At 29.7% G+C, this 25,083-nt stretch overlaps 1 protein-coding gene across 4 annotated transcripts in view; it reads right to left on the reverse strand.

The window, feature by feature from the left end:
• The window catches only part of LOC100881580 (uncharacterized), a 395,763-nt gene that overhangs the window by 77,792 nt on the left and 292,888 nt on the right, over positions 1–25,083 (reverse strand). For all 4 annotated transcript variants that reach the window (XM_076542275.1, XM_076542274.1, XM_076542273.1 and 1 more), the window contains one exon: positions 17,044–17,928. In XM_076542275.1, the coding sequence (XP_076398390.1) occupies positions 17,044–17,928 (885 nt within the window). The remainder of the gene's footprint in view (positions 1–17,043; positions 17,929–25,083) is intronic.

Here is a 25,083-nt window from a genome sequence, read left to right on the forward strand (position 1 = left end):
TACGTTAATTAGCTAATGTACATAGAACATGAAATAAAATCTGGCTTGCGGATAATATAAAGGGTATAGCCGGATAAGGTGGTCAAATGTGCCCTTGAGTCGAATTTGAGACCCAACTCGTCAGTCGGTAGCATATCCCAAAAAAACACCTCACACCAAGTTTCAACCCCCTATCTCATCCGTGGGGGTAGTAAAAGGGAAAAAACGAAATTTCGGTTTTTGGCCCTTTTTGCCTATTTAATTTCGTACAAAAATTCTGAAAAAATTCTAAAACATTGAGGTCCAGATAGCGCATCTTACAGAATTTTTTCAGATTTTTTGATCGCAAACTGTAGTCGTGAAAAATCAAAAACCGAAAAAAAATCCGAAAAAATGCGATTTTTTAGTGAAGATGTCGGAGCACTACTTTTATATTAACGTGGTAGTTAGGTATTAGTACAACTATTATTCTCTAATTTTTTCAGATTTTTCGGTGAGGTGCGCCGTAGTTAAAAAAATCAAAAACCGATTTTTTCGCGCGAAAAACTAACTTCTGCTTTGAATTTTTATGCCATTTTCCCATAAAAGATGCATTAAGTAATTTTAAGAGGATTCACGTTCACACAATTGATCTATGGATTACAACAATGCAATTAACGTAATTAATTAGTTTTATGGTACGTTCTTTATATACTTAAATGTTTGAAGGGTTTTCAACAACATCGGTGGCGCAGCGGTTATGGCGTCTGACTCATAAACTGCTGCATACTTTTTTTGACGCGAGTTCGATCCCACCCGACCTTACATTTTTTTTTCTTTTTTTTTTTTTTTCTTTAAATTGTTAATTTTTTAAATTCTAATTATAGAACAATGAGTGTTACTTATTTAAAAACATTTCTAACGCACTTTAGAAATATTTCAAGGTTTGCTTTTTTTTAACTTGAAAAACTTTGACAACTTTAAATTCATATAAAAATAATTGTGGAACATTTTGATTATATATCTTAATTGTGCTACAAGTTTATAAATTTTCAGTTGAGTGCATATATCAGTACAATTTTTAAATACTTCATTTCTGGTAACTAAGTAATAGAATTATGTATATTACTTGTTGTTATAAGCATTTTGTTAATCTTGAATAGTTGAAGATTAGGTTTTTTCCTACTCAGGTATCCGACCATTGTACGTCGGGATGTTGTAAACTTGATGTTTGAAAAATGGTTAATTCAATTCATCCTTGAAATAATCACGATGTACAATATTAAGCAAAATATGTCAAACAGAGCAAGTGATACCTGTTACAAATGAAGGCAGCAATGACGACGGATACATTTGACATAGTATTTCTTCAACAATGGAAAGTGATAAGTTACGAAAAATAAAATGTTTAAAAATAAAAATATATAAAATCGTAGCACAATTAAGACATGTAATCAAAATACTTACAATTATTTTTATTTCAACAGGTAGTTGGGGCTTTACTGGATAGTCTGCGATTAACGTAGGAGTCCCACGCTAGTCTAAAAACGTATAGACTGTGCGTAAATAAATCCTTTTCCCCAATGAAAAAAAAAAACAAACCTTGAAATATATCTAAAGTGCGTTAGAAATGTTTTTAAATAAGTAACACTCATTGTTCTATAATTAGAATTTAAAAAATTAACAATTTAAAGAAAAAAAAAAAAAAGAAAAAAAAAATGTAAGGTCGGGTGGGATCGAACCCGCGTCAAAAAAAGTATGCAGCGGTTTATGAGTCAGACGCCATAACCGCTGCGCCACCGATGTTGTTGAAAGCCCTTCAAACATTTAAGTATATAAAGAACGTACCATAAAACTAATTAATTACGTTAATTGCATTGTTGTAATCCATAGATCAATTGTGTGAACGTGAATCCTCTTAAAATTACTTAATGCATCTTTTATGGGAAAATGGCATAAAAATTCAAAGCAGAAGTTAGTTTTTCGCGCGAAAAAATCGGTTTTTGATTTTTTTAACTACGGCGCACCTCACCGAAAAATCTGAAAAAATTAGAGAATAATAGTTGTACTAATACCTAACTACCACATTAATATAAAAGTAGTGCTCCGACATCTTCACTAAAAAATCGCATTTTTTCGGATTTTTTTTCGGTTTTTGATTTTTCACGACTACAGTTTGCGATCAAAAAATCTGAAAAAATTCTGTAAGATGCGCTATCTGGACCTCAATGTTTTAGAATTTTTTCAGAATTTTTGTACGAAATTAAATAGGCAAAAAGGGCCAAAAACCGGAATTTCGTTTTTTCCCTTTTACTACCCCCACGGATGAGATAGGGGGTTGAAACTTGGTGTGAGGTGTTTTTTTGGGATATGCTACCGACTGACGAGTTGGGTCTCAAATTCGACTCAAGGGCACATTTGACCACCTTATCCGGCTATACCCTTTAATTAGTAACACGCATTTAATGTAAAAATTAATGTATATTTAACATCAAAATCAATGAATATTTACTGTAAAAATTGATTAAAATTAATAATACAGTTAAGAATTGATAAACTGAGGCAATAAATAAAATGAGGTTATTGGGTTAAAGCAGATTAACCCACATTTAACAGTGGGTTAAAAAAGATTAAGTACTTTAATACGTTGATTACCATAATAAAAATTCAATATTTATTATTTAAATTAACTATCCCGAATTATTTAATTAGTATAATTTATGTTGTGTTCGTGAGAAATCTAACAAAGTATATAATCTTAAAAAAGATTATTGATATCATATTTTTAAAATAATTGAAATCTTTATTAAAGCACCAAACATAGCCTTTAAAATTAGGTTTGAAATAATTAGTTAAATGCATTCATATAATTTGACGATTTCTATTTTTTCAGATAAATTATTAGTTTCTGTAGTTACAAAATAAATAAAATTACAAATATATAGCGCTTCTTTGATTACTATATCAACATATTATAAATCAATTTCAGTTCCTTGGAAAAATTTTCAAAAAATTGTTTTACTTCTTACATCAGATGACTAAATTAAAGTATGTAAGTATTAATTTTTAATTTAACCAAATAAATTTTCAGAATCTTATAGACTGAAGAAAACAAAACATTCACTTTGTTAGTCAGTTCACACAAATTATTTTTTATTCATTTTTCCTCTCACTTCTTATTGATTTTTACTTCTTTAATATAAATTTGATTATAAAGGAAAATATAATTAAATATTTAGTTAAATCTTATACTATACTAAAATTACATAAAAATCAGTGTGCCATTTAAATTTTCTGCCGCAATATTCGTTCGTTGCTCGCGTTTTAAATACTTCACTACCGCAGAGAATATGAAGTAAAAATGCATATAAACATTTTTAACAAAATATTTCCTCACGATAAAATCTGTTACATAAACTGCGATTATTTATATACAAAACATGTGAAAATATATATGTTAAATAATATCTTATTAAGTAAAAGATAATAACAAACCGAGTATTATTATGTGCAACAAATAAACATATTACAAATATAATTCAAATTAAAATAACATATAAACACATTTTATGAATCATACTTAAATAATATCATTCAACGTTTTAAATGTAGTTAATTATTGTTAATGAATGTTACTCGTTAAAATTATTTTGTTCACAGAGCGAAAGCTTTCTGTAACGTATGACATGGCTGAAGGACATTTAAATTTTATGACACTTTTAGCTCCCATTCGAGATGATTTTATTTCCCAAATTTTGAATCGTAATTGTTTACGAGCGAACGTTAAATACATTTTACGTTTGCACTGTATAGGCGAGAAGAGTAATTATTACAGCTAATTGCATCACATCCGTATTGCATGTTAGTGAAACAATTACCGATGCAAGTAAACTGCAGCCGTATTTGTTATTTCCTCAGGGATTATTTGGAAATATGTTCAACGCTCGTACACATTACATCTGCTAGTAAATTTATCAGTATGAAGATGTTCAATTATTCAGCAAACATTACCGAACTGTCTGAAATAAATACGAAATATTCGCTGTGCGCTTACATGTGGTGGGAAAGGATACACGATGTATGAATTATGCAAGACGTGCCAAAAATTCTGCGGTGTATGCGTAAAATATACTGAAAACTAGGTAGAAACGAAACAAATTCAAGGTATAGTTATTCGGTGCAAAGTTCACCAGCATTTTAATTAATTTATAAGTTACATGCTATAATTTTCATATATTTTGCAATACAATAATTAAACAAGTAGATATTGTTGTTGTTTTGTTTAGTGTATAATGAGTAACATTTTGATTTTGCAAAAAAACTTTACATCTTGCAATAATAAAATCAGAATACAAAATAGTTGATTTGTATTTTATAAAATTTATTGGTACGACTTTACTTGTTTTATTAATTTTTATTCAATAAAATATATATAGTTTTAATTTATTTAATAACATAGTGAATTCAATCTGTAATAATAATAATTTACCTTAATAAATTCATTTAATATATTAATAAAGTAACTGTACTACAGATTTTAATAAACCTATTCATTCACTGAATTATAAATTATTTAATATTTTAATAAAAATGCTATTATTGTGAAAGAAAATCGAATTTACTAAATAGTATTAATTTATTATAGTCTTTGTCTTATAAAATATTTCAATTGTTCAAAAAAACACAGCTTTTAAAAATACTAAAAATAAAAATACATATTTGCATAAGAATCAATGTGGATTAAAATCAGTTTAAGAGCTAAAACATAGATTTCCTACAGATTTAACGTATTTGAAAGCGCTTATCTATTATTTATTCGTAATGGGGTATAATCATATTCGGATATCTGACAGAACTGACTGCTCGAAGGATTTGCTCGGCAAACGTCGGTAGATATTTTATTTTATGGACAATATTTTTATCATCATATTTCGATTACAGTGAACCGGTGCTCATCTGGATTTATGGAGAAAAGTTGCAGAAGGGGTCAAGCTCGGTTTATAACGTGGTTATCCTCTTTCGACAACAGCCTGTTAATACTTCAAGCATCGATCAATCGTTCGGGAAAAGAATATTATCCATGAGAAATAAATATGAAAATGAAAAATATTTCGTTTAGAAGAATATGTTGTTGTGAATAATTGTTATCGTTCTAACTATTCAGTTTTATGTTTGATTCAACTATAATGTGATAATTTACAAATTCATGTTTATAAATAATTGTATATATTTAAGTTTCACGCATATAAATGATTTGATGTATTTAATAATTTACAGTTTCTCGTATATACATAATTTGCATATATTCAATAATTTATAATTTTAGATATAAAAATAATTTTATGTATATAATAATATACAGTTTTACGTATATTATTAAATATAAATAATTTGCATGTATTCAATAATTTACAGTTTTGGATATATAAATAATTTTCATGTATTCAATCATTCATAATTTCAAATATATAAGTAATTAGCATGTATTTAACAATTTATAATTTCAGATACATAAATAATTTACATATATGTGGTAGTTTGCAATTTCTTACAAAAGTATTCTTTTTTTAAGTTTCAATAGCAAGTTTCAACTGATAACACAAGTTTCAGCGTTTAATATGAAAGTTAGGTTAGGTTTAACTTACATATTTTATAATATGAAAGTCAGATTAGTTTCAACTTAACTTTCAATATGAAAGACAGGTTAGCTTTTCTCTTAACTTCAATATGAAAGTAAGGTTAGGTTCTACTTAAATTTAAATATGAAGGTCAGGTTAGTATCAATTTAACTTTCAATATGAAAGTAAGGTTAGGTTCAAATAAAATTTCAACATGAAAGTCAATTTGTAATAAAAAATATTAAAATATAAAAATAATGTAAAAATAACTGAAAGTTAATCTGCAAATCTTGAATTTTAAATATGCGTGTGGGCTGAGAAATAAGATTTTTGTTTTTCTAAAATTGGTTAAAACGAAAATAAATTATTGAAACCAAGTGGAAAATGTAGTAGAAGGTATATCTTACAAATTTATACACATCTTTCAACGTTTACTGTGATATATATTTCAATTCACTTTGAATTCCTTTGGAATAGAACTCCTTCATCTTGATGTTGCAAATATGTCACAGGTGCATGTTTGAATCTATCCATCGAATTTTCTGCTTCAAGTATGCGATATACCGAAGTTGATATATGCTGTACTAACTTCATGGATGTTTTTCAAATTTTTGATTTGTATGTTTTAGTTCGCACATTAGAAGTTGAACATTAATTTTTATTAATAATATTAGAATATTTATTTGAATAGAATATTAATTTATATTATGATTTATTAATTCAATAATAAGTTGAATATTATTTTATAGAATATGAGAATTGGGGAATTGGGGAATTTCGAAACTTGGACATTTATGAGTTTGGAAATTTAGGGTTTCAAACATCGAATATGTAGGAATTGGAGCATCTAAAAATTTGAAAGTTTGCAAATCTAGAAATTTAGAAATTTGAAAATTTTAATATTTAGACATTCAAAAGTTTAAAAATTTAGAAACGTAGGAATTCAGAAATGTAGAAATTCAAAAACGCAGCAATTGAAAGCCGTAGACAATTTGGGATTTCAGAAATTTAGAAATTTGGAAATTTGGAAATTTGGAAACGTGGAAATTTGGGAATTTAGAAATTTGGAAATTTGGGAATTTGGAAATTTGGAAATTTGGAAATTTGAGAATTTAGAAATTTGGAAATTTAGAAATCTGGAAATTTAGAAATCTAGAAATCTAGAAATCTAGAAATCTAGAAATCTAGAAATCTAGAAATCTAGAAATCTAGAAATCTAGAAATCTAGAAATCTAGAAATTTGGAAATTTAGAAATTTGGGAATTTAGAAATTTGGAAATTTAGAAATTTGGGAATTTAGAAATTTGGAAATTTTGAAATTTTGAAATTTAGAAGTCTAAGAATCTAGAAATCTAGAAATCTAGAAATCTAGAAATTTTGAAATTTAGAAATATGGAAATTCGAAAATTTGAAGATTAAAAAATTTAGGACCATGAAATTTTGAAACTAAAATATTTTAACCTGCAACTTATCATAACAATCCATTAGTATCATCAGCATGCTAAATTGAATGACATATAATAGTAATATAAATATTACATATAAAAATGATTCTGAAACTTATGAATTCTAATTTCATTGTCAACATGTGTAGTTTCATTCTGTACTCATCTTCATTCAGTATATTCTCTTCAACCAATTCTAGATTAATGATGGTGTTATTACTATTCAGTCCGCCTATATGTATTCAAATTTGAAGTCATACATGATGGAAATACCGGTAAATTTATCGTTTGATTTAGAATCAAAGGCTGTGAGGAAGCGAGCATTATCCTAGAAAGCGACAATGATGAAAATTAATTATCACGCTGAAATTAACTGATGTCAGACAGTGCATCATAATGCGTGATTATTATGCTTGATGTACTATGCGATAGAGCTTACACGTCAAGATATTTGCACTGTTTAAAAGACAAGTATGTTCATGAAAATTAGCTGCTTTTCATAAATTATGATTAACCATTAATTTAGATGTTCGTGTAGATTTATTTATTTTGTGTGTATTTTGTATACTTTTGTAAGTCATCATTATACCTTGGATATTATAATTAAAATTATGTTATATATATATAATAAATTAAATTGTAGTTAAGTTAGTCCTAAATTGTAATAATCACTATCTTAATTTTAAAATGATAATTAATTTGAAATCTATAATTAAAAGATTGTGATAAATGTCAGTATGTTTTCATCTTAATTACTTTATTTATATTCCACTTAATCTTTTTTCAATTTTGAATGTTGATACTAATTTTGACTGTAAAAGCCTTATTAAATTATTGGACGTGAATTTTATAGACATAAACAATTTTATAAGGCATGATAAAGTAAAAATAAAATAAATATCAATTAAAAGCTGAAAACTTAGTGTAAAATTGGTTAAACCTTAATAAAATCAGACATTTTATTTGTAACAATTTAATTTGTATTTGATTCATATTTAATTTTGATTATAATCAATATTAAGATAAATAATATTTTATGTATATGGTATCATAACAAAAAATCATTCTTCCTTTTCAAGCTCTAATAAATTTTTCTACGAACTCTGTCAGAAACAACCACATTTTTCTAAAAAAGCATTGTTTCTATTTTTTGTACATGTATCATGCAGTTCCGATCATCGTTAACCATTCTCGTGTTTTATATTTTTATCGAAAAAGTTTGGCAATCAATTGCAGAAAAATGTTCACATTTCACAGTACAAAAGGAACATATAAAATTGAATTTTGAAATATTTGTTTTATCAACAGTATTCCTTATTGTCCTATTTCTTTTGATATTCATAAATTTAATCTAAACAACCGCCTCGTTTCAATGCAATCACTGTTTACTCTGTATTAAAAATGTTCTTTGACCAAATTGTTTCTAGATTCACTTATTCAGAATATTTCAAGTTTTTCCAACCAGACATAAACGTAAAAAGTGGTTCTGCAAACATAGAATTATACATTTTTTGATTGAAAGGTAAAATAATTGAATTAATAATATTGAATCACGTTAGAATGCGATCTATATGCGTTCCTCAATCTGTAGAAAGGGTGCGCATTTTTCGTTGTTTCTTTTGTTTCACATTTCGTGTGCTTTGTGCAGTTCGCAAAACGTCCTTGTGTTCACACGCGCTCGTGCGTTTCACTTTGTATAATTTTATTTTTAATATACTTAATTAATTGTATTCTAAACGTATAATTATTTATTCCACTGTATGTCAAACTCTGTCAAATCATGTCATAAGAATATTATAAAATATTAATATATTGATAATAATATAATATATTATCGTAAAGATATGAGATTGATAACTTCAAATTGTAGTATAATACCTAACCTAACGTCAAATATTAAATTAGTTTCTTTTTTAATTATTTTAATTGTACTTAATAAAAACATCAGTTCATATTACACCACATAATTATTTTCTCCATCACCTACAGCAGCCAATAATTTTAACCTGATGCAAATGTGTAATTCATTTTGTTTATTAAAATGCATGTCATTCATAATCTCAGTAATGGAAATATTCGTTGCAAGGAAATATTTGTTGCAAGGAAATGCCAGTTAAAATTTCCTTTTAGAAAAGCAAACATTCATCATACTCTCTAAATAATTTGACCACGGTTTTAATCAAATTTTATAAGCTCGTTGCTATAACGTTGCTATAAGCTATACAGATTGTTCTGTAACAGGTATAATCGGAAAGAAAGTCATTCTACATTAGGCAATGTTTTGAAAACGTCTCGACAAGGGCTACAGGAATATGCAACAGAAAATGAATGATTGTATCTAAGAAACTAAAGATCATGTTTATGTGACCATCAAACGACCTTTTCAGATCAAATTATTGCCACCATCTTATATCTTCCTAGATATTCTACAACTTTCAAACATTTTTCCATATACATATAAAGCATCTTTTGAAATATACTGATAGGATCGGACTGTAGAGATACTTTGCGTAACTAAGGACCTGGGCAAATTTATATTCATTTATTTATTAAAAACATGTCTGTTAGATTATAACATACAGTCGGTTTTGATCGATGATATATTATTAAATGGCTACAGTATTTTAACTGTACAAAGATAGTATAATCGAATGAATGGATTGTTGGCTGTCTCAATTATATTTGTATAATGAAATTATAGAAGACCCTATACAATTTAGAATATCGAAGAGCAAATGTAACATGACGTAAAATCTCAAAATAAATACAAGAAAACTTCCTTCGTGGTATAACCTTAAATCCTCTACAGTTGTACAAATTCTACACTAGAACAAGTAACACCCATGTCGCCACAGTACAAGAATTCATGTCTCGCGATAATATTTCTCAAAAGGTATTTTCTCGCTGATCAACAACGTGCTAACCATGCAGAATTTCTATGAAAAACTTTTTTAATAGAAAATTCTCATACTTAATATTCAAATATTCAAAGTCAATTTTCTCGAAAACAAAGCTTCGTATGAACAAATTTTATTGTATATTTTCCACTGATTTTTTCATGCAGAATAATCTTCTTTCAGGTTGTACCCCCAGTTATCGAATATCCTGTATATTCCGTTTAACTACAGAGATTCGAGATGAAAGTTGCGAATATTGTCTAAAGTTTCATCCCTGTGACAGCGGCTTCAAGGCTCTTTACAACAGAAATATGAAACTCGAATATCTTAACACTTATTAATTTAGTTATCATTTTGTCAATCAAATGAAATGTTTGCTGGGTAACTTTATTTTTCTATCTGCAATAATTTCTGAGATATTATCCAGAGGGGTAAAACTTTTCCGAGGGCGGATATTTCACCCCCAAAAGATATTTGTTCTCCTGCTTCTAATTGTTCCATAAGATTATAAAATCGTAATAAATTACACCTTACTGATTACTTCTATAAATCATTTGTTGAAAATTCACAAAAAGGATTGAACTATTCTTAAGAATAATTTTAATTTTATTGTCACATTCGATTATTACAATAATTTTTATTTTGTTTCAAGACAAGAAGTCTTGATATTTGTTTCCTAATGCTTGAAGACCTAAGTCTACCAGATGTAATATTGAACTTACAACAAAATGTATCAGAAAAAAAGTGCATTTTTCACGAGGAATATGACTCTGGAATAAAAATATGGATTTATATTTTGAAGACATCCGTACATTAAAAAATTCGTAATGCAATTTGACTCTCCACTCGAAATACTAAAGGACACCTGTTAGCTTGTTTTTCTTAAACCAAATGTCTTCGAGATTATTCACAATGTTAACTTAAATGGAACACTGTATACTTAACACAAAACGTGCCTTCCAGAAATATAATTTTTTTTTCAGTCCTGATACATAATGAACATATCTCATAACGTAATTACAGCCGACGAAAGTTTCATGAGTAAATTTGCTACTTCATCAGTAACAGACTGCGAATTATTCGAATCATTTGATTCCCAGTATTTTCCTTTCTTTTCATCCCACCGCGCTGCAAGTTCGGGGGTTGATGAATGAAAAATTTGAACGTGTGACGTTATTAGAGTGCCTTGCTGTTATCGAATTTATCGGAAAAGCCATTTGGACCAGTGACTAGCAAACAAAGGGCGTCGAAAAAAAAGCTGGTAGTTGGATTTACTTTTCCATATTCATTAGTTCGATCCGATTGTACGAGCTTATTCGAACTTGTTTGCTTTCGCGCGATTCTACAGGAGCTTATACTTTCTAACTCGAAGAAATATATTTCAGATAGTGTACGTTTCTTCCGATACTTCAGCAAGTTTCTGCTTTAAGCGAGTTCTATTTCTCGTGATTGATTATCGTGTAAAACTGTCCAATAGTCGTTTCGTAAAACGAATGCTGATGGATGCTAATAACGCTTTTATCCCCGGCAATGAATTTCGATTTCACGCAGGAAACAGGAAACCAGGCGAGAATTTTAAACAAATTGAGTGCTTCATCGTTGGAAACTTCGATGTGAATGGATAGTAATTGGTAGTTTTAGTTATCGGGTTGAAATTATACGATTTCTGTCGGAAGAAGTGATTTTCAATTGAATTGGTTAAACGATTAGCATGGAAATTGAAAATATCAAAATAATGCAGTTGGTATGAAGTTATGGTGTAGAGTAGAAGTTATGTTACAAGAGTATTATAAGTAATATTGTTATAATTAGAGTTGTGATATAAAAGTATTATAACAATATAATATTGTTATAAGGTGAAGTGGGGTAAGTGCAGACTGGTTTTTGTAAAGTTGATATTTAAACGTATTTTCAGTCTGCTATGTAAATACTTAACACTGTCAATATCGAACGCTTTGCACAATTACTACAATTTAATTAATATTAACTAGGACCTTAATTTTCCTTGCACATTTTGATTTTGATAGGAAATTGTTTAAAATGTCAACTAGTCTGCACTTTCCCCGAAAATAGGGTAAGAGCGTAACTTGAAGTTAAATACTTTGAAACTTTATTTCATGTGTAATGAGGCAAGAGCAGAATTATTAACAAATCTGCTATAAAATGCTTTTTACTGCATTATGCAAGTACGATATACTGCAAACAAGTACTCTTAGCTGAAGTATAAAAGGGGATATAGTGAAACAAAACAAGGAAGCAAACATACTAAATGGAGAAATTTCGTTCATATTGTAATAAAAACAGCCTGTATACGTACTTGCCTCGTTTATGAACTTACCCCACTTCACTTTAGTAGAAATTACAAATACAGGGTGAATCACAAATGGTGTCCCATAGAAATGACTCAGTTACTAGTAGCCCTATCAAATATGTTTTTATTAGCTTTTGCACGGTTTTGGAAGAGGTATAACGTGGCTTTGAAAAATTATTCCTCAAATCCTTCTTTTATGTTTTTTTAAGGACACCTCGAATTTTTTTCTTGAAAACATATCATTTCTTCACACCTATCTCTTAGAGTATTTCAAGACAAATCCGGTGGACATCGAGACATAGTTTTTTCATCTGGTTTGAGAAAAAATTAAAAAACTTTATATTACAAGTATCATATACTACGCCATTGTAGCGCATTGTTGTTGACAAAATTGAAATTATAATACTCAGATTGGAATATTTGAATATTCAGATTTTCACAATGTAAAATGGCTAAAATTGAAGGTAAATTGCCTGGGGTAGTTTTATACCCCAGAGTGAACCGTTAATGGTTAATGTATGGAACAGAGTAATAACATAATTTTCAATATCGATGTATTTTGCAATATTTGCAAGATTTTAAAAGCAATATTTTAAATGCGGTACAGGGAATGGCTAGTGGTAATAAAAACAGGATCCCACCACTTGTTTTTGGAAGAACTTGGGAATTTACTCCGTGCACGTAAGGAACAAGTAAAAATTAGGACAATGGTTAGGTCCTTTCTAACCCTCCTTTACACTTGTCCTTAATTGAAGGAAGCTTAGGTTGCACGGGATTATACAATCGAGTGCACTTGTCCTCGATTTTCTGGGATCAGATAATGAAAACCTTAAAAATTTTTAATTCACAAATTTTTATTCTCCCATATTCATAGGTTTCCATATACGTAAATTTCTAAACCGTGAAATCCACAAAATTCTAAACTGTCAAATTTCTACAATTTTAAAATTATAGAATTGTTAAAGTTTCAAATTTTTTAATTTCTAAATTATCAAATTTCTGAATCTTTAGAACACTAAATTTGATATGTTTTCAAATTTCTAAACTACCAGAATCCTAAATTTGATATATTCTCAATAAATTTACATTCCCAAAATTCAAAATTTCCAGTATTCTAAATTTAATATTTCAAAGTTTCTAAGCTTCCACATTTCAATCTTTCAAATCTTCAAATTATTGAATTTCTAAATATACAAATCTGTAGTTCTCCAAATTTCTAAAACACCGATTTCTCAAATGTCCAAATTCTAAATTACCAAATTTTCAAATCTCTAAATTCTCAAATCACGATATTTTAAAATCCTCAGGTACCTAAATCCCTAAATCCACAAAATGCCAAATCCTGGAATCTCCAAATCCCCAAATCCCTAAATCCTCAAATCTCCAAATCCCCAAATCCCCCAATCCTCAAATCCTCACATCTTCAAATTGGTTAAAATTATTATCTGAAAATAAAGTCAAATTTGTAAATTTATATACAAAATTATTTCTTCCAAAAAATTGTATATATAAGTACGTAAATAAATTAGGAACAATTTCTCCAGTTGTTTAAAATCATTGTTTGCAAATAATTGGTATCATATATCGATAATAATGTAACTATTGCACAGTTCAATTTATTCAGAAATCTGACTTGGACCACTTTCATAATCACCAGCATACATACTGTTACCAATAGTTAGTAATAAACATTCAGTAACTAACTATTAGTAACAGAATTTTGTTAACAGTAGTTTCATAGTTTTGTATCTAATATTTATTTAATAGATTTGGAGTAATGTAGTCATAATTTCAATGAATTAATAAGTTGACAATGGTCCTGTTTATAATTTATCATGTTTGAAGCTACAAAATGTGAGTCGATGAAAAAATACTCCTAACGTTTTACCATTAGGTAACTAGCTATGTCTAGGATTGAAGACTGATATTGATGCGAGTTGTGATAATACCCGTGTTCATATTACGGATCACTGAGCAGCTAACTGATGTTTTGAGTTCATCAACTAACCAATCAAAAATGTTGGTTAGCTGCACCGTAATCGGGAACGTGGATGTATGTACTATGTAACGAGCGCATATTACAACGCACATCAATATTATAGTGAAGCCTCAATATAAATTAATGTTTGAAATCTGAATTGTCGTTTATATTGCGTAGTTTCTGCATTAATTGAAATTTGTCGAACGTAGAAAAGGACAGCGAGTGAAGGAACTATCGAATATAAACAAATAGTAACATATCGGTAGTACAATCCTAACACAAGAATAAAACTTTCTTATTTTTTTTTTTATAATACTTGTACTAATATATTTGTAATATTTCTCTGATTAAAATGAGACCATACACGACTTAATATAGAATGTATTTACTTATAATTCTAGACATTTCATTTATATCGAGGATTTTATTCTAATAAATTATTTCAAGTAAATATGCTCCGAATTAGGTAGTGTTTGGTGTCATTTTGATTGGGAAAATATTACAAATATTTTAGTAAAAGTTGCGTGAAAAAGAACAGAAAATAAAAAAGTCTGCACTACATTGGCATTCAAAGTAATGGAATAGACTTTTGATCTTTGTCAACTGCCACAGTTGCGAGTCTCTTTCTTTTCTACCCGCTATCTTCCTGTGCTTTAGAAACTGTTATCATCTATAAAACTAGTAAATATAGTCAAAATTATAGTGCGTTTGGTTTCGTTGTTATCAGAAAAATGTCAAAAGTCTATTAGTAAAAGTTTGTACTAGCATTGTCTTCCCCTTAATGGTGGAAATAATTTTTTCGCTTATATTTTGCATATATTCGCCTACATCAAGTTGCATATTGATCTAAAGTCCTTCATTAAATAACGTTTATGAAACTTTTAGAAAATTTTCCTACTGGACACTAATTACACCCTGAAGTTTCAAACACTATGATATTCTGAAATAATATTTTGACATGCGCCATTATTTTGTTCAAGAGCATAATTTAAGGAAAATTTGATTTCAATACAAGGAGTTCATTTATCACCCATTATCACTGTTTATACTCTCGTAGTGAAGCAGTTAATCAATCATGATTATCCTTAATTTTGTAAAATATTACAGTCTGATACACGATAGCCTAATGACACTACTTTTTACTTGATAACAAAAATTCTAACAAGAAGACGTCAAGTACCTAACTTTTTACAAGTTTTAATGAGCTTCTGCAAATTATCCCGTTACGAAGCTCTTCATATAAAGTTTCAGATGTTATTGTAAAAATGCTAAAACAATGTCAGTTTTGTGACCGATTTAAAAGAAGGTGTTTCTGCTTTGTAAATAATGGATGAACGTTCATCTGTCACAAACTGTAGCAAAAACAGTGCTTGACCACGCCCTTTAATGTCGCGACATGTCTGTAACTGCAGCGAACAAATTTTCTTCCTGAAAAAGATATTCTTGGAAGACGAAAATTCACAGAAGATTAAAGAAATCAGATTCGACAAATTAGTCGAACTGAAAGAACCTGGATTATCGGAATTCAGGTAATCGATCAAGTGCAGCAGACAAGTCAGCAAATTCGTAATCCAAACGAATTTTACGATTTTGCCACTTCTAGAGAATCGAAATCTAATGCTTTAAAACCTCAATTTATTACTTTATTTATTAGCAGACTTTTCAGGACATAATATGTCCTTTATAGGCCCTAATTTATTTTTTATAAGACATAATTTATTATTCTTTACAGAATTTCTAAAGAAACAAGAACGTAATTTGTTGTTTTTTATAGGCTATTATTATATTTGTCAGGACACCAAATATGAAATACTGGATTTTTTAGAAAAGAATAAAAATTGTTTCTGTATCTAAATTAAACAAATATTTTATTTGTCAAAATAGGTTATGTCTAATTAAGCAATTAGGTCAATAAATGAAATTTTTGTTAGATTATAAAAAACGATGCTAATTCGTCCTTAAATAATCTAATATTTCTCATGCGACCTAATATTTCAAGTTTTAGTAGTATCAGTTGTTGGTGATGGTGACAGTCAACGTTTTATGAGCTTAACTCATCTTTAATCTAGCAGCGCATATGTTAATAAACCTATAAATTATTGCAGATTTCTGATAAATATCTGCGTGGAACACTCATGAACGTAAAAGATAAAATTTACTGATTTACATAACAGTAACAATGCTTCAACATCTAACTGACGTATAATGCACGTTCAATTTTAAAAGGGAAACGAAATAAAAAGTACATAAATCGAACACATAAAACAACATTAATATCTTTATAAAGATAATCAAATGTTAAAAGAAAATCCCATGAACTGGGATTTAAAACAAGGAACTGGAGGACCTGTCGACCACCATAACAGTAGTTACATTAAAAGAAAAACAGAAGACTAACATAAGGCATTTGAAAGATTTGTTGGATGTCCACATATGTACTGCTACATTAAGACCGTTTAACTCGACCACCTACAACTTTCCTACTAATCACCTGCTCTGTCATCTACTAATCAATTGTTTCCGCTAATCAAATCACTTAAATCAATCTCCCCCAGGACCTATAAATTCCCTCGTTTAAAATTCACGGACTCCTCTACTCCGTCATAAAACTTCTAAAACCTCAGAATCGCAACGACACGCCGTCATTCCATTCTCTCTCAAGTCTCCAAGTATCGATGGGTGAGATCTAGCTAGATGTGGCTGCCGGCCTGGCGATCACGCCATCTGTCCGTCGAGCAACCGAACTAGAAGAACACGCGGGAACAGGGAAGAACAGAAGCAAGAAGTGTGTACAGACAAGGTGTGTGACGTTAGAGACGTTATTATCACTCACTCGGCGTTGGTTTCCGGGGTGGGCAGATCGCCGATGGTGGTCAGGGTGAGTGTGGACCAGTACAGCGATCCTAGGTACTTTCTGGTCAGGGTTGCGTACTCTCCAGGTCGATACGGGTAGACCCAGTCCCCTTGAAATCCTTCGGCTTCGCTGAGCAAGTAGTAAAAGCAGCCGAACCAGTGCGCCAGGATCAGCAATATGTGGATGAGGTTCAACACACGCCACAAATTCGGATAAACTGTCCGCGATTCGACCATGTAATAGTAATTGTACACTCGGTAGATCTTGAGGAACCTCGGAAAACGGAGCATGGGGTTGCTGCCTAGGTTCACTTGCAGCAGATCGAGCGGCAACAACGCGAGCAGATCGAGCACGAACGACTTCGATTTCAGATAATGGCCGGCCAGTTTCTTGCTGTTGTAGACCATCAGACCTTGCTCGAGGTATCCGGTACGGAATTGCACCGCCACGTCCAGGAAGAACACCAAATCCGTGAAGCCGTCGCACGCGAGCCAACTAGCCGGCGCCAGCGCCTGCAGTTCCGGCAGACTTTGTCGTACGATCAGCGTCCACAAATTGTACAGCACGCAAGCGGACAGAAGCATCAGCCAGTAATAGTAGAAATTTTCGTCAGGATTCACCACGGTCTTCGGTGGCTTTTGGGGTCTTCTCGGCCGACGTCGACGACGACCGTTCGAGTCCTTGTCGTCTATGGCGTCGCCCTCGCCCTCCGCTGTGTCCAGCGTCTCCTGGCTCTCCGGGATCTGTCTGGTCGAGAAACGCTTCAGGAACGAGTCTTCGCGTTTCAACGGAGGCTTCTTCTGCATCGTCGACGTCATCTGCACCGTGGTGCGTAGCTTCATCCAACATTGGTTGCTCTTCGTTCTGCGAACAGAAAGAGGAATAGATCGCCAGTGAAGGACGGAGTGAACGGTGCTCGATCAATGCCCTTGCGGGAACCAGGTCGACTCTAAGTTCAGAACGATTCTGGGTCGAACAGATTATAAAGCTCGTATTTACGGACGTTCGACGCTTTACGGACCAGTTACTTTTTGGATAACGGTAACTTTGTTGGGAGTCTAACTCTCTTAGCGATCATCGTTTTTGGACATTGCTCTTGTGAGATTTGCGGAAAAGTTCTGCTACTTACGTGACAAGAAATGTGCAGTTTCTTTTTGTGACTAGTTGAGTGTTATATGGTAAGAGGAAATATTTGACAGATATTTTTTAGTAGAGGTTATGGAAGTATTAAAATGGTGAAAAATGTATTAATGTATCTTGTAAATCGTTTGATATAATATAAGAAAATAATAAGAAATGATGTAAGAAAATTGTAAATTCATAAGTTGTTTTAATTCGATATTTATTGACAACTTCTGTCGAAGTTAATTTGGAATAAAATTTGTTAAAACGTAATTGTAAAAACTTTGTAAAAATTGGAAAGTAAAATTTAGAGGTTAGAAATTGTTCTTTGTAAATAATCGTTCAATTGCATGAAAATATATGTTCTAATATCGTATGTCAAGACTAAAAATATGAATGAAATAGAATTTTTAATTTCATTTCATTGTAATAAAAATTATTGATAATTATAAAAAAACTGTATTTGTAATTTGCACTCGATGACTATTAGTTAAGTTGTAAGTATAAATATTTTTATCGACTTTTTGAGATCATCGGTAATTATTTTAGAAACACAAAAATATAAAAATTTATAAACACATCTATCATATAAGTAAGATATTTCTGCATCAAAGGTTTAAATGAAAATAAAGGAACTTTGAGAATGTGTAATTTAAATTTTGTAAATGTCGAAACAGAAAGGGGAAGAATAATTAAATTATTGTGGATAGTAATTAAAATTATGCCGTGTTTCCGCTTATTGCCAGAAATGAACAGAACTTTTCAGTAAATACAAGAGCAGAACGTATATGAAAACAAGTCACCTTATTAATAATCACGTGCATCCAAATTACGTTTAAAAAACGAGAAACGACAATATAGTGAAGTAAAAGTATGAAATAGAAAATTGTTTATATCTGAGAATCAACACCGGAACTTGCATATTCCATTTCAAACATTTGAAAGAACGGTTACGTAAAGAAAGAGTTCACAGCGTTCCTTAAACATGATAAATTTCGGTTGAAAGGAAGAAATACGAGTAAAGAAACAATAAATTCTGCAGCGTTTTGGAACTCAAAGACGCACGTAATACACGTACAATCCCCAGGGATTGCGCAAACGCTCGATATTCACCATTCAGGTAAATAGCGATTGTGTGTTGACCGAATTTCCGGTTATCGATGTTTATGTTGCGATCGAAGATCCGGTAATTTTGAATCCTCACGCTCTGCGAAATATCAGATCATGCCATAGGTAATGCGCGTGTAACGAGAATTCGACACTGAACCAATAAAATATTTCGTACACAGCTACCTATTAGTGTAACAAGCTTATAAACCTACGAGTAGAAATTTCCGTGTCAGTTACAATTATTTCGGGCAATTGTAACTATTGTGTAATGGCACCTATGAAACACTAATATTTCGGTAAATAAGTGACGATCGGTGATTATATTTTGTTGTTAAAAGATATAATTTTATTCGAGATTTAGTTGAAAATGTGTTGTTACGTGCGATTGTGTGATTCATAGCCAATATGTAAGGCAAATTAAACAATTACATTTTGCAAGGCAAAGGTAATTCAATATTTCTAGTGGCAAGTTACATATTTAATTTTTTCGAAAAACTTCAATTTTTACATGGTTTACAGTTGAGACATGAATATTTATTAATTTTGTTAAAAAGAAATATTTCTATTTTTAGGTTAGGTGCAAATATTAGATATACTCTTTAAAATCATGTCAGTTTAAAATTGAAATTTATTACATACAAAAGTTGTCTCCTTACGAAAAATATTGCAATAGGTACGAAATGACCAATATTATTAAAAAGTATTAATTAATAAAAGAAAAAATGTGTCCTATAATAAAAATTCTTCGTTTGTTTCGTTAAAAAGTTTCTTTACAAAAATGTGAAACAACATACTTTTGAATATTTATTTTTACAAAATAGTGCAATAAAAAGATTATAAATATTCATTTACTTCTTCAAATTATATTACATACTTATTTAATAATAAAATACCATACATTACAATTCTCAATTTCACAAAATTATTTACTGCAAAGATTCTATGCATATGCATATATATTATATATTTAAAATTATATTACTTTTATCATTATGAACAATTTCCATTAATATACAAAATTCTTTAAAATTGTGAATTAACTGTTACTTCATCTACAAAATTTAATATCTGATAATTTCATCCTATACACATATTTCTCCATTTACTACAAAAAAGATTTGTGTTGTAATGGATTAATAATTCACTGTAGTAGAATCCAATTATCATTACCACTAATTTGTTTGAAAATTTGAAATCCGTGTTTCAAATATGTAGCATATCATAATAGTGTGTACTGCATTAGTTAGTCCGAGTAAGCCATTTTGTTTTCATGCGATTACTTATGACATGATCCGATACAACGCTGCGCAACGTAATTCAAACGTGTTGAAATTGAATTTATGAACGTTTGATGCATCAAATATTGATACTGCAGAGATATTGCAAACCTACCTTTCGACTCTATTAATAGTTTTTTATCAATCTGCTTTCTTGTGATAGAAGCTGGTGAAATGTACATACACTTTGTAGAACCTCGATCAATTTTTATTTACGGCAAAATGCAAAAATGTTCGGATTTCTGTGTATGTAAAATGAAACACCTAAAACTTTCATATGTAAAATTATTTCTAAAATAATTACAAACTTGTAATATATGAATTGTTTATATAAAAGTATACATTTGGAAATATTCACTTTAAATATTTTTTTGTATGAATTTCAAAATTTTTAGATCTTTAAACTAGATGAAAGAAATAATATTAAATTCAGTGTTTAGTTTAATATTCATATAACTATGCGATTTTGTAAAATATTTAAACAAAGAAAAATAATATGCAAATATATTAATATTTAAAACTTGCAAAATGAAAATAATACTAACTTCAATTTCCATTAGGTAATTAATAATAGAATAATTATTGCAAAATTTATGTTACGTCTGATTTCGAAATTAGAAATCAACAAATGGTAGAATTAAATATAAGTATTCAATAGACAAAATTTCTCAAATGCAAAATACGAGTTCGATTGTTGTAAAGTAAATAACTAATTAATTAATTAACTAATAATGAATAGATAACTATGTAACTAATTAATTAACAATTAGTAAATAACTAATTAACTAATACAATGTAAGTACATAATATCAAAATATAACAACTAATATAATATAATAGTATCACAATCATTAATCAATCAAATTATTCAGTCTTTTAAAATTAAAATTAATAAACTTAATCACTTATTGGTACATAATTTTATTTTACAAATTTAAATGTTTAATATTTACACTCATTAACGAAAGTATTCGAACATTTGCATCTCAAACTGTTAACAAATGAAACACACACGTAAAACTCACATTTGAAAATAATATTCGAGCTTGATAATGCACGAGTGAAGTTAAATAAAATTACAACGACATATAAGTACAATAAAAATAAATTCAAAAAATTGAATATGAACCTACCTGGAAGGTTAGGAAAATATTTTATAATGTATGTTCTTTTTGAATTAGTTTATATTAATATTTAGCTGAATCACTATACATAGATGTTGGTTATATGGTCAATAGTGAATCAGGATTTCGTCTTACGTAAGTAAGTACATTGTTAGGCATGATAGAATTCCCTAGGGAAAATGGCGACATCACTTAGAAAGAAATGAGTCATCACTATTTTTTGTTGATAGGTTTATAACATTACAAAGTTCCAGAAATTAAACTTTAGAAATTTGAGGAATTGGAGTTCTTGGAAATTTTTAAATTGGGAAATTTGGACTGTAGAAAATTTGAAAATTTAGGAATTAGGGAATTTAAAAACTTGGGACTTTCAGAATTTGGAAATTTGAAAATATATGATTTTCCGGATTAGGAAAAAATTTCAAATTTTTAGAACTTGGGGATTTGAAAATTTTGAAATTTGTAAACTTCAGAATTGAAGATTTGGAAATATAAAAACGTAGAAATTTGATAATATGAGAACAAAGAAGTTTCGAAATCTGAAAATTTGAGGACATAGAAATAAAAAGTTTGGAAATTGATGAGTTTGCAAATCTGAAAATTTGTAAAGTCAGTAACTGAAACATTCGTAAAATCGTTCCCATTAAATATTCTATCAATGCTACAATTGTAATTTTTTCTAGTTATATCCATACATATTTCAGTCTCACATCTTTTTGTATTATTCTAAAAATATAAGCGTGTGTGTATTTCATTTATAATTATCACAGATGCGAGCATTCGAATACTTTTGTAAACAATTGTGCAATCATTTAAGCACCTCATTCTACACACAATTAAACGCATCAAACTATCTTACAATTAGTACTACACTAGGAAATTCTTTAGACAATTTATAAACGTCTTGTTATATTTCCAAACAGACCAAATGATTTCAAGTCAGTTCACCAGCTTCAAAATAACTTTTCACAGAAAACAAAAAAAAAAGAACTAGTAAACGTTAAATCATGTGTGTTCATCAGACAAGAAGATCAGCTAAAAGAGATTCTAGTTAAAAATCAGTTTCATTAGCACTTTCGTGAAACACATTCCACATTGGTTTCCGTCGCTCGGTGCATCGTGCAATCCGTAATCGACACAACAAAATAAATGAAAAAATAGGTAATTATGCAAAATAACCTCTACAAATTCAATACTCTTGAAATAAGTAGTCAAGGTCATTATTTTGAAACTTTTCTTACACATATAATAAGCGGACTTCTGCGAAACATTTGCAAAAGAGGTTAATTTTGTTCCATTTTGTAATATTTTGCGTTTAATATGGTTTTAGAAATATAGATATGTTTTGTTCTTATTTTCTAAAATTTATAATTGATATATCACTGTAGATATTAAACATGCTATTAATATTGATAGTTTTTGTGGTTGTCAAGATTTAAACGATTATTGTAATGTATTATTGGTGTTATTGTAAAATTATTGAAAATTGCATATTAAGTTTTGAGAATAGAATAAAATACCTAACAAAAATTTTTATATCAAATTTATAATATTTATAATATTTATAATATTTTGCCAATTTTAGTGGCAAAATATTACTTACATTTTATGTAACACATATGTTACATATGCTATGTTAAAGTATTTCACAAAAATAAAATAGTAATATTTTTTGAATTAATAATTTTTCACAAGAAGTGACCTAATACTATCATGTTCATAAACTGCCTCGAGCAGTATATGTATAAATATATAATTGACCTTCGTATTAATAAAATTTGACGGATACAACCTATAAAAATATTAACACTACACAAACACTATAAACATTTAAACTTAAGAAATTTAAAAAAATGCTTAGGATTAAAAATAAATATATTTTTGCAAATGTCCCAGAAATAGACTGTCTTATGTATACATGAAAAAGTTCATGACCTCGGGAACTTATATCAAGGTTACTGAAATCGCACACACATTTTGCATAATTACGAAAAACTATAAAAACCATTATCCGCTTGATTAGATCGCTGTCAAACCATACCCATGCATTATTTCTTAGGACTCATTTTCAAAGGGCCATGTCTCATTGAAACATCTCGTTCCGCAGTTTCGGCTACCAACAAAACGTGTAGCTATGACAATATAGTTGCAAGCAGACAAACCAATCCTAACGTTCCATTCGCCAAACCTAGTGAAACGAAAGAAACACATCGTTCTGCACGATTGACGATCGACGATCTCTTCTTTCCAACTTGCTTAAAACCGTTTTCTAATTCTATGATAGATAACAGTGGTAGATAGTGAGTGATTCTTGCTTGAGAAAGAAGTGAGCGAGAATTCGAGTAGATTCAGTTGAAGTAATCAGAGCATCAGATGGATGAGAGGCAGACAGACAGACAGACAGACAGATATAAACAAACAGACAGAGACAGAAACATCGAGAGAATTGTCAAGTTAGATAGAGGCAAGAAACTAAAGGTAAGATCTTATTATGCCACTACGCATTCTTTAATCGTTAATACACCCATGTTTAGTGTGATGTTCATGTGTGCATGTGTGTATACAGAGTGTTACGAAAAGAGTGTATGAAATTTTACCTGTCAAATCTTTTAGTATCACTCGTAGTTCAGAACACAAATAAATAAAATAATTTGTCAACACTTCCATAATGTCCACATCTGCATAATGATCTTCATAATTACTACATAAATATATTACAAAAATTCTCTATTCTTATATTACAAGAATATCTTCCTTTTTATATCAATACATGATTATTCAAATAATCCTCGACTTCACTTTCACTTAAAAAATATGAAGTATAATCCAGAAATGTAGATATACAGTTTAGATAATTTTTAATATTTTATATCTTACAATATTTTGTATACAACTCTCACCAAGGTTGCATACAAAATACTCGTACATGTTATTACAAGTAACAAGCTGAAGCAATAGAAAGTGAACAAGCTATTCACCCTTCGTACTAGAATCAGTTTTCAGTTTAAAACATTTTTGACTCAGTCTTGAACCCTCTTTAACACTCCGTATATGTGGTTTGTGCGCAATTTGTTCGTGTCTGATAAATAGTCGCTATGAAGGTACACTTGGGAGTCAGTTGTTCTTCTCTAATCATTCGAGCTGGCAAAAGGGATTAGAGGGTGAGAACGGTGTCAAGCATCAGCATACGTTGAAAAATAAACATCACTATACTCGGTGTCACCAAGTAGAAACTTCTAATCTAGAAAACAAAAGACACTTACACAGTCACCGACTTTCACTTGTTCTCGTAACTAATTATCGAGATCCAACGTTTCGCCTCCGAAGATTCAGACTCGCAAGATTCCTAGCAGCTACTTTCTCAGAAACATAGTTCTACGTTTCTT

Source organism: Megachile rotundata, chromosome 2 (assembly GCF_050947335.1).
Source record: "Megachile rotundata isolate GNS110a chromosome 2, iyMegRotu1, whole genome shotgun sequence".
In the NCBI taxonomy this organism is placed as follows: Eukaryota; Metazoa; Arthropoda; class Insecta; order Hymenoptera; family Megachilidae; genus Megachile; species Megachile rotundata.